This window comes from Lepisma saccharinum, chromosome 27, assembly GCF_977018435.1.
Source record: "Lepisma saccharinum chromosome 27, izLepSacc3.1, whole genome shotgun sequence".
Classification (NCBI taxonomy): Eukaryota; Metazoa; Arthropoda; class Insecta; order Zygentoma; family Lepismatidae; genus Lepisma; species Lepisma saccharinum.
Genome location: NC_139255.1, coordinates 11,706,296 through 11,718,673, shown reverse-complemented (window position 1 = coordinate 11,718,673; position 12,378 = coordinate 11,706,296). Strand labels below are relative to the sequence as shown.

Sequence of the window (12,378 nt, the reverse complement as noted above, 5' to 3'; positions counted from 1 at the left end):
GACCATAAACATTAGCCTTGTCACTTTGAAGGACTTTTAATTCAATGGAAACGTCACACTGTAAATTGTTCGCGACAACCATTTATAATGCGCAGCTCTTCATGGATGTATCCGATTAAAATCGTGTGCAATGGCATGCAAACTTCTCTCCCTAGACGTCACTTTGATCTCGATGCATTACCGATGCGCTAAACAAATTTTAAGGTATTTTTCCAATACCTCGAAAAGGAACAACTTGGCACAAGAATTCAGTCATAACGTTTTACTGGTTAAAGATACGACGAAAAACCCTTCACCATTGCATTTCTCGTGAAATTCTAGCCCATTTTGATATGTCGCACGACCACCTTCCAATTTAAAATTCTGAAGTTGAATTCAAGATGGCGGACATCAAGATGGCCGCCGACCGTGTGGGTGGCGTCAATGTGGTTCCCCCTTGGCCAGGCAATGATTGGTCATCGCCATTTTCACATTCCATGCCGCAGTGGCCTTGTACTGAGGGTGTTAAGTGACTTATTGAGCGACCCTGTATATATATGCGTGTGTAGCCTATATTATATATACAGTATATATATATATATATATATATACACACACACCTAGGTATTAACATATTATTTAAATACATTACGTAATCTATTCATCCGCCCCTTAACAAACCAACAGCAAAAATTATATAAATTGTCTCTGAAATGTGAGCACTCGTTTTCCTCCAAACCAAACTGATATAGCAGCAACTGTCTGAATTACTTATTTGTTCTTACTTCTCTCTGGTAATTTACAATACATTGGAGACAAGAAACTGAGAGCGAAGCGAGCAAGGAAATTTTTCGATCCAAATTTTTGAAAGTTGGAAACAGTATTGATTTAATAGGGCGCAAAAAAATTCGTGGGACGCCATGGCATTCTCTTTTGCAATTTTTCTCAATCAGATTGTTCGGCGCCCAGGGCCAACTCCCGCTACTTCCTAGCTACGGCTCGGAAGTTGACAAGACTGCAAGAAAAGCAGATACCGCGAGCGATGCGATAAAGAAAATTTTACCAAATGTATTTTTATTTGTATAAAATTTAAAGTCGAGGGGACAATTGCGACTCTGTGCCCCCTGCAAGTGACCCTGGCCGTCTGGAAGAAATAATGCAAGACGGACGTGAAAACTAATTCCGTCTTGAGTATCATTTTGTCCTGCTACTAGTAGATTCTGCTAGTCTTGATTCTATTACTTCAATTTATGGCCCCCTATAATTGATTTCCGTCCAAGGTTGGAAAAAGGCAAGAGGCAATGCCCCCGTCCCCTTGTGGTTGCGCCATTTCTTTTTAGAGTATAATATTGTTTAATAACAGCAACAATATTCCTCTCCACTAAATTTCTAGATGAAAGTATAATAATATAGGGACATGGAACGTCTGGAGGGGGGGGGGGGCAAGGATGACCACACCTTGAAAACGAAGGTCAACCTAAAAGTATATATTTCACACGTATAATTAGATTTCAGTCATAGTAATTTACATTCATTATTATGTAATGGAGACGCAGGAATTTGATAGTTTCAAATTCAAGTGGTGTTTTTTGAGGGGACAGCACTAGTATCGGGGTAATATGCCCCATGGAAAAATACCTTTCTTGTCCCTTTGTGAAAAAATCTGCGAACATCCGTGATTATGGGGGGCAATTGCCCCACCCCCGTGGGCACGCCTATGACCAACATATATGGAATAGTTTATAACATCGAGTAGCAGGATATCTCTCCTGTATGGTGCTGTATACAAGGGAAATAATGACGATGTTTTGTAGTAGTGCATAGCTATTCAGCCTGTTGCGACACATGTGCAGAACAGGCGGAAGATATTCTTTTGTGTTTTCAGCATTTGGTGGATTATCCTAGGTGAGATGCTTTTGATGTTCTTTCTTTTCTTAACGTAATAAAAACGTATCTTACAACCTAAGGCGTCATGCTTTGTGCTCCGCCTGAGGATGAATTATATCATGAAACTGATGAAGGGACTCGAAGAGTATCCATGCCGGGATTCGAACTCCCGGATGTGCTAACAAGTCCATCACGGAGGTCAGTGCTAATGCACATGAATATCTCTCCAATAGTTAGCCATATGGAATCATTGGGGAAGTCGTGTAGTTACTAAAATGTGTACTTTTAGCATTTTTGATACAATTAAAACTATTTACAGCCAATGCATATTACTCATATTGAACCGGAACGACGAATTTTGCGAATTTACTACAGGACTTTTCAAACATCCGCAGATAATTGTACATAAAAGTAGTGAAGACCTATGTGTGTGTGTGTGTGTGATGCAGTTATTTGGAAGGTTCATATATCTTTAATAAATTCTAAGAGGACTTTTGAACGTCAGGAATGGCGCTAAACGGGGTAGTGAAGTTTGGAGCCCGTCAAAATAGTTCTTAGCCCCCAGATTTTTATTGTACAGTAGACGCATTTCGACCGAAACAAGAGAAAAACTTTTTTCATTATAAATCTTTCATAAAAGGTCATTACAATACTCAAGTACATTTCCTACTTCAGGAAGATGTTATCTTATTACGATGTGTTCTAAAATCGTGAAGGGGCAGAGCAACTGCTTATCTGCCTGGATCAACAACGGCCACTGATCATTTGATAATAAGAATATGTTAAATCATGAGTCGCCAAACTTGTCACGAAATTGACATGATATTCTGCTGTCTACCTGGTAGGTGGATTTATTCAGTGTCTGTGAGATTGTTATTTGGTTTGGTTTGATTTGATTTGGTGTTTTAAGTCCACTTTATGCGCAGTAAGGCTAATCGGGACTGGACCTACAGTTTAAAGTGGAATCCGAACCACTTGTGCCTCCACCGGGTATCGAACCCGGGACCCCTTGATTACAAGGCGACGACGCTACCACTGCGCCATTGGGGAGGCCCAGATTGTTATTTGGTTCTATAGGTTATATATAGAGTTAAATGTGTACAATTATTATCCTCTGCAAATGGTGTTTCCAAGTTTCGGAATAGGTGTGAAAAATGAATTTTTGAAAGTTGGAAGACTTTCAACATCTCAAGAACCGTCAAGTTTATTTTCTGTTTGTAGTAATTGATTCATTTAGTTTACTTTACATCGCTTTTCTGTCACTTTTGGCTAATTGGGAAGATGAGGGATGAGTGATGATATGATGATATGATGAAATTGATGAATGGACACCTATACCCAAGCTGGGATTCGAACCCAGGATCTCTGGAGTCGTAGCGCGATGTGCTAACCACTCCGCCACGGGGAGGCAGCTTTTCTGATTGTAGTTTCTCATTCGAGTATTTGCAATGAACATAATTGTCAGCGATGTTTTCCCAATCCTTCCATCATTACATCTATTTTTGTTTTTGAAAACATCCGAGAGGCAAAAATACGTCATTACGGAATTAAAAGACTACAGAAACTACCTAACTCTTAAATGTTAAGAATTATAAAGATTATAAGTGAACCTTCCCTCCTCGGTTAACGGTAATAATGATGCTTTTGTAATCGAGGGGTTTCGGGTTCGATCCACGGTTAGGCACATTTAATTAAGTGGCTCGGATTCCACTATAGGCTGTAGGTTTTGTCCCGATTAGCCTTTATGCAACTAAACATTGCAATTCAGTTCAAAAATCAGCAAGCTTGGGCAGTTTTATTCCTTGTAAGCCTAGGTCTACATGTTAATAAATTATTTATGACGTTGGAAAATAATTTATGCCGAGTGGCCAATTTCTATTCCATGGATAAGAATCAGATGTGAAACACACATAAAACTATTGTTAGTTACTTTCACTACTAATCACATCTGTCCAGTGCGAGAGCTGCAACTGTATCCATTGATTTATGTGGTGTCGTGTCGTTTGCGCCGAGGCATCTTATTGGTTCATTTCCGTCGTGACATATGTCAAGATCTTCCTTGGTGGGTTTTCCCACAATCCAGTGTGTCATCACCGCCGCGCGCACGTGTGTTTATGGGCACATGGTGCATAGTGCATAAAGTGGACTTAAAACATAAAATCAAACTTATATTTATGACTTTGCACAGCTGTGTTTACACTGAAATGTTAAACCTATCCACAGAGTCAAATGACTTTTCATTACTTATTTCAATAGACGTTACACAGGATTACTTGTATCAATTTTATTCCACAACACAAAATACATAAATCAGCATCAGCCTATTAACTATTAATCATTTATCGTTAATCGTCAAAAAAACATTGTAAATACAGTGTTATTTTTTGCAAAAATAAAAATATATAACGTATATATAAACACAATATTTCGATACACTTGCACAAGAACAGTACAAAGGTTATTTGAATTCTTGTAGGTATGCAAATGCTCGAAGGCATCCTCGAAGATCGCCTGAGCTTCTGTACTTCGAAAGAACACACTCAACACATTTGTCCATTTCGATGTATTGATATTTTCATATTCTCAGCCATCTTGTCGTCTCTTACAAGTCTCAGTTTTACATAAATACTAATTTCCCAATGTAGATCCCTCATATATACTTTCATCTTACAATCACCTTCATTTTCAATCGAAGATAAACACAGCTGCTGCTGTGCCCGCGGCGCTAATGACACTCCGGATTGTGGGAAAACCCACCAAGGAAGGTCTTGACATTTGTCGCGGCGGAAATGAACCGATAAGAACCCTCGGCACAAGCCACACTGACTCGATTTATGTCAATGATATTGATAGTCAATGCTTTTGTCTCTATTCTTTATACAGAAATAGTGTTTCATTACATAGTGTTATTTGTCGTATATCCAGAAAGTTGATTGATTGATTTGCTTTATTTTACTTCGCTTTTTTTATGCCACTTTTGGCCAATTTGCGAAGATGGGGATGAGTGATGGCATGATGAAATTGATGAATGAACTCACAAACATCCGCGCCCAAGCCGGAATTCGAACCCGGAACCCTTGGCGTCGTAGCGCGATGTGCTAACCACTCCCCCACGGTGGCCGGCCCCAGAAAGTAGAAAGTGAATGAAATTTTATGGTGTGTTTTGTATGGTCATTATCAATAGTAAGTCTGTCATATTATTCCACTAAATAATGTCTTTGGAAAAGAAAAAAAATACATATAATTAATGTATTTTATTTTACATAAGACCTATGCCTAAAAGTAATTTTGAATATGATGACACAGAACTATCTGATGTTGTGATTTATCTTTGGGTCTCATTCATTTGCGTGACTGGTTGATAATCCAACCCCAGATAGAATTTACACAATATTTACCTAAAAACTATGGGTAAAGTCAACTTTCCTCTAAAAAAATCCCTTGGTAATGGACTTTCGTGTTCTCACAAAAAAGTTATAATTTGGCACAATTTTTCTTTCGCGTGGAAACCTTTTGTAAAGTTGTACTTCAGTCTGTGCAATCAGCCCTTCCCATTTGTGAACAATATACTGGGGAAATCCCCCATCCTACGCTGTTGGCATTGCACTACAACCCCATCGTGATTTAGTATTAGGATATCGCGTAGTGAAGAACTGTTTACAAGCATCACCCAAACCATTGATTCTCCCCCAAAACCTTTCCCTGCCTTCTTTATTCTTTTCCTAGCTCTCAGCATGCTGCTTTCTTGCCACTTGAGGAAGAGACGAATGGCCTATTGTGAAATTAAAAAAGGAAAGGCGGCGGAAAAGGGAGGAGGGGGGATCATGAGGTGCGCGAGCGGGAAACGGGTAGAGCGACCAGCTTAGAAAAGTCGAAGTTAAAATTTACATACATTGCTCTGTACGTCGAAAAGCTACAGACATTCTAAAGAAAATTCTGTAAGATCAGTTTCATTTCTTTGCTGTAGAAGAACATTGAAGCTTTCTTGTGCTTTAAAATGTTGATTTAAGTTATTACATACAATTGGCGAGCAAGTGAATTTTACGAAATTGAGATAAGGAAAACTACGTAATAAATAATGTATTTAAAAAAAGGCTTTGCGATATAACTAATTTCATATTTGATCTTTAACTCATTAAAATTTAAATGCCACACACTTGACTGTTCGAGCATAGCAGGTCGACGCAAGAACCTACTTTTAGGTATCGTCACCAGCGGTGATACGGGCTCACACATGGGCCACTTACTCTGATGTACCCAGGTGAAGTTGGATCTGCCATTAACTCATCCGCTTCGAAGATAAAAGGGTGTCCTGAGACTTTTAAATCTCCCTGTATATCCTCGACTTTTCTATACAATTTATGTATATTTGCAAAGAAAAGAACGTTTGAAGCATCTAAACGTCTAGAACATGTTAAGGTATAGCACAGAAGGATCATTGTCCTAATGACCTTCCCAACGGCATACTGGTAACGTCATAGGCTTGTAATCAACAGATACCTAGTTCGATTGCCACTGGAGGCACATAGTGGTAGGGGAAGCCAGCTACGATTAGCCAACCTTCACATAAAGTGGGCATAAAACAAAAACTGAAAAAAATAATGTAAACCAAACTAATGTAAAACAATCAAAACCAAAATATATCATTAAAGAGAATGAAAGTTAATTGCAAATACACAAATTAATACAGTCTTATTTTAGTACTCAGAATTAAGTAAGAGTTTGTGGTGATTACAATTATTGATTTGTGATGAGACAGCAGTAAGTTCATTAATAATTTTTAAAGGTATGTGATAATAATCCTAAATTCAAATTCACTTTTCCATAAATAAGCCAAACCATAGAACCGGTGAAGATTTTCAGCATAATTACTTCGTATGGGATAAAACCGTTGTGTACAGTAATAGTAACTGAAACATTTTTAAAGCCCTGTTAAACCACAGAAACAAGGAACACAAACACACAGAAACAGAAAACCGCCATTTACATTCCATGAACTAATTCCCGACGACGAAAATTTCTCGCTGTCGACCAGCCTACAGGAAACAAGAACAACTATAATTTATAAATAAATGCACTTTAATCCAAATATACACTTTTGGGTAGTACCTAGATTGAAACTAAAGGTGTATGCCACAATCAGAAAACATACCTCCCCCGCAAGGTTTCGACACTAAGTCTTTTCTGGCAAATTCGCTGTTGGGGGACAAATGGTTACTTTATTGTAGCAGAATATGGCGACATAATATTGTGTGTGTCGTGTGTGTGCTCAGAGGTTAATTTATGCACACAAGTAGGTATTTCTTAAGATAATGATTTTCATAATAACCACGATTTAATTTACAACTTACAAAACCATTTCTAACATGACTCAACTTACATTTCTATGCATAAACAACTTCTTAAAACAATATAATGTTGATAATCGATTGTAACCCCATTAAAATATTATCCACAATTAACATTGGGATAATACATATGTTATCCCATAGGAATTAGAGTCAAGTGTAAATATGGCACGCGAAATTTCTAAGTAAGCAAATCACAATGAAGACACTAATTTTGAATTGCTTAATCTAACAAAGAAAATGGCTGAAATCTTGAGCATAGAGGAGGTAACAGAAAAATATGACGCCACACGTGGAAATAGCCTGTAAAGTTTAGTCGAATCACCCCATTTTATTAACAGTGTAAGAACATTCATTGGTTAACATTAGTTAGAACATTCCTCCGAAAGTAATGTGAAGTATAGATAATACACGAAAAAGTAACTTTAAAATCAGAGGGCACTTAATTTTTTCACCATTTGGAAGAACTTTAAATTTTAAATTTTAAATTTTAAAAATGCAATTCGGTTATCAACCGTGTAAGAGAGCGTGTGAATTATTAAATAACACATTTCAGCTTTGCGTTTGAAAAGGGGGCAACATGAATCCACTAACTGGCAGCACTGTTGCATACTTTACAAGGGAGGAGGAATGTAAATGTAAAATGCTTCCTTCAAAAAGGAAGGGAGCCAGTTGAAACGTGTACTGGTAATGATCATGAAAGAACATGATATGCAATGCCACTCTGCCAATGTTTGTCAAAGTTTAGGTCTAATTTATGCTAAGATAGGCTAATCCTGACTGAACGTAAAGTTTAAAACAGTACCCCTAGTTACTAACCATTAGAGGTCGATTCCAGAACCCCTTGACTACAAACACTCAGTATTACCACTACGATATCGGTGAGGCCCTCAGGTTGCTATGTAGAACGCTGATGTTGATTGACGCGTTTCCAAATGTCATGTGTAGCTGGTCACATCAGTGTGAAAGCTCTCTTCAACAATCAAGGCAAAAATATATGAGTTGAAGAGAGTGCCTGCTTGGTAGCACGATAGAGCCAGGACCGGCTAGAAAGTGTTGATTCATTGATTGATTGATTTGCTTTATTTTTCTTGGCTTCTCCACCACTTTTGACAAATTTGCGAAGATGGGGATGAGTGATGATATTATGAAATTGCTGAATGGATACTCACTAATATCCATGCCCAGGCCAGGATTCTAACCCGGGACCCCTGGCGTCGTATCGCGATGTGCTAACCACTCCACCGCGAGAGCCGGCTAGAAAGAGTGTACCCTCAGATCATTTTCTGTGAAAATTTTGCGTATTGTGCCAGTGAGAAATAATTAGTTAAGTGAACCATTAAAGGAACAACTTTTCTCCTGGGATTTCGACCTGTATATGGGAACGGTGCCCACTCACCATTATGAGGAAATTGGGGAGCTACGAATATGTAGTATAACCTGGCCATGAACGCCTAGAATAACGACTGGTGGTTTGTCTTGTTGTCACCCCGTAACTTGATGGATGATGGCCCACATCTGCGAGGAATGTGGGAGGCTGGTCGGCAGTCGGTAGGGGGAAAACGCCAAAACTAAATACTAAAAGCTCTAAACCCGGTCGTGCTAATCTAAAAAATTCTAACCTACAATTCCGCTCAGCCCTAACAATCCATATATGGTTAGTTTAGGTTAGTAGGGCCAGATTTATATTTCTTAGCATTTAGTTTTGGCGTCTGGTGCAAGCTGGGTGTGACCCACACCAGACTCGTGGATAGGTAGGCCTTGGCCATCACGGACTGTTGGGCTATGGATTATTACATATAATTTTTCAAACGTTCCTTCCAACATTTACATTCTCTACAACTTTTTAACGAACAGAGATATTTCAGTGAAATACACTTCACAGCAGTCTTTAAAGTTTCACCTGGTAACACTGAATGTCTGTCATCCTCATCGCCACGCCATCCACATCTATGCATTCCTACAATCTCGTCCTGAATCCGAAATGCCCATGATGACAGGATACCTATATCTTTGCTTTGAGGTCATCCAGATCTCTTGGCTTTCCGCGTACACTTCCGTCTTGATATAACCCCAAAGCCAAAAGTCAAACGGAACCAGGTCTAGCAACCTTACGGGCCATGATGTGGGTCCTCTGCATCCAATCCACGTGCTGTTTGAATCGACGCCATCTTTGAATCACCCGATCGCTCGCAGCGCAGTCACGTGATCCTTTCAAAGCGGAGTGTTGCGAGGCAAAACTTTAAAGACTGCTGTATAGTACAAAATTTATTTCACTGAAATATCTCTGTTCGTTACAAAGTTATAGTGAATTTAAATATCGGAAGGGCATTTGGAAAACCCTTATTAATAACCATCGTATTACGTTTGCATGCAGTGAAGAGACAAACCTAAATTTCGGAATGCAGTTGAAAAATACCATTCACGCACGACGAGACATAAACATCGTGAAATTTAGATGCGCCTATAATCCCAGAAACAGCATTCTGTCTAACATCGCTTCAAACGTGAAGATATGCATCCACCAAGTTCTCTAAGCGTTTTTCACTCAAATTAAACACATCGTACATCACTGTTTCAACTGTTACTCCAAACCTTCTCGCTAATCACGGTAACCGAGTTTCAAACATGCACGTTCGTCAAAATCAAGAGAGGGAGGATCGGCTACATTTGATTTAATCATACATCTCATATAAACCCTTCCACGGAAACCGCTTTTCAAAGCGCAACCGGGACGAGCAGAAGCTGCTCACGGTGCAGTGGTCAGCGCGGTACCACAGCACATGAAACCGCACATTAGCAGAATTAAACGAATTTGCGATTCGAAGGATCGGTCTTCATTCGGGCTTTGCACAGTTCCTTACAGATTTGGCATATTTAAGTTCACATATAACCAAGGCAATAACGGTAGACGAAGTGTTCATGCAGTCATCTGTGTAATCACACGGAGCGTGAAGAGTGTGTGGTTCAACTGTGAATAAACCTTTTCTTCCTCTGAAAAACATACTTGAGGTTTTGTTAATTTATACGCACATTCATCGTATCTTCTATTCTCTATCCCGGGAATCTGTGGAGCGTAAAGACAGAGGAGGGGAGCAATCGAGTGGGCGGAACCAAACAGTATACGCTGCTGGAAAAGCTGGTTGTAGCAGTTGCTTTCCCTCTTCACGCAATCACGTTCCCTCGCACTTGTTCATTGGTGGAGCCCTCTCGAGGGACAGAGTATAGGAGAGTAAAGAGTGTTCTCAAGTACTATGTTTTAATCTGTTTGCTTGTGTTATAATTTCTATCTTTGTCATGTTTTGCATTTTAAAATGTTTTGTTATTCACAACGCCGGAGTGGTTAGCACAGGGCTCTACTACGCCACGGGTTCCGGCATCGAATCCCGGTATTGGTGTAAGTGTCCCTTCATTAATTTCACCACATCATCTCTCATCTTCATCTTCGCGATTAGCCAAAATTTACAGAAAAAGCTAGGTAAAATAAACCAAATCAATCAATCAATAAACAGTCGTAATCAAATCATGTTTCGGAAACACAATTCCTCAACCAGTATATTAGGGATTTAGTACACAAATGGTGTAACTCCACTTTTAATTGAAATTTAATTACTTAGAGCTGTAAAGTATCAACATTTCTGTGCTAGAAGTATCTCCTGAGTTTCAAATTCTTGCTCATATAGGCACCAACTATGTTTGCACTCCAACAATTAAACACAGTCCATAATCATATACAGTACATACACATATAACGTAAGTTATTAAAATGTGCCATTTTTTCAAAAATGTCTTGAATGGAGTTAAACCACTTGTGTTCTGAACCACTCATATATCATTACGATATCACTATCATTTTAAGAACAGTCCTGATGCATAAATTGTGCAAGGGATTTAGTAAATGGAACAACCAACATAGCAAGTAATTCAGTTCGCACCCAGCCGCTAACGATAGGAGCACCATGACCCTGTGTCAAATTACAAAACAGATCCAACAGTCAATACCAAGTGCTTAGAACACACGAAACATATCTTTAGTACATGTACATTTACGAATATTTATTATTATTTTCAACACTATTTCAAATAATTTATGTATTTGTTTTCTTATACTTTCAGTTTTGGTCTGCATACGTGCCATGCAGTTCGCAATATTTGGACGCAGTACAACTAACTTTAGAACAAATAGATGTGATAAGGAGGTTGATTGACAAATATCCTGCTCACATGCAGCTCGTTACGACATCGGAAGGTAATTTCCAAAACATATCCTGCTTTTAGAGTAGAATAGTATAATATTCTGAGAACAATTACTGCACAACAAATTATACATAAATTAAGCACCAAATTTGGAAAAATCGTAAATACTATGAAATTCAAGTGAAAACCTTGAAAGTCTTATAAAAATTGTAGGACACACTGTATACATCTCAAATGTACACGTACAGACATTTCTCGACAAATGAAAATTCAATATCTCTTTGCAGCCTTACCACACCAGCAAGTTTAGTAATCGACGAGAAAGTTCGACAATGGCCTCAGTCCACAGGCAGATGGATGGAAAGGCCTTCCCAGTGGCTCATAGGTGACGACTACACGTGCATCCCAAAAACTTATTCTTCTTAAGGTATTCAGGCACGCACTGAAAGCTGAAAATATATGTAGATCAGCAATAGGTCTGTGCTAAAATGCAGCAAATTTGTGCAATCATCATACAGAAATCTACTAGATAAAATAAAAAAATCACATTAAGGCTTTCATTTGACTCTCTCTTCTAACAACTGAGGCCGACTAAGCTTAATACTCCAGCAATTCAATTTGGATTTCTGAAAGTATTAATAATATACTATTACATTGTTGGTAATAACTATTGATTTCGGAAATACTGCAGGGACTCGCATGTCTTTTATAGTGGAGATGACCTAAAAGTGGGAGAGGAATTATGTGTCTTATAGCTTTAGTAATAGCTGATAGAATTCAATCAATATTTCACAAGCTTTACATAAAACTTGCTTCGATAATGATTATGTACTTAAACAGGAACAACACCTCAATCTGCTAATTTTGGTGACATAATAAACTTATATAGGAAATAGGCCTGACCTGGCCTCTCTCAGTAGGTAGAACATAATACTTGCTATTAGTAACATGCTTGGTGTAGGTCCAT

General features: G+C 38.6%; 1 protein-coding gene across 1 annotated transcript in view; it reads left to right on the top strand.

Moving 5' to 3' along the window:
- Nucleotides 1-12,378, top strand: part of LOC145980365 (dipeptidase 1-like) — a 203,266-nt gene that overhangs the window by 98,235 nt on the left and 92,653 nt on the right. The window contains exon 5 of the mRNA XM_083113427.1: nt 11,331-11,463. Within this exon, the coding sequence (XP_082969553.1) occupies nt 11,331-11,463 (133 nt within the window). The remainder of the gene's footprint in view (nt 1-11,330; nt 11,464-12,378) is intronic.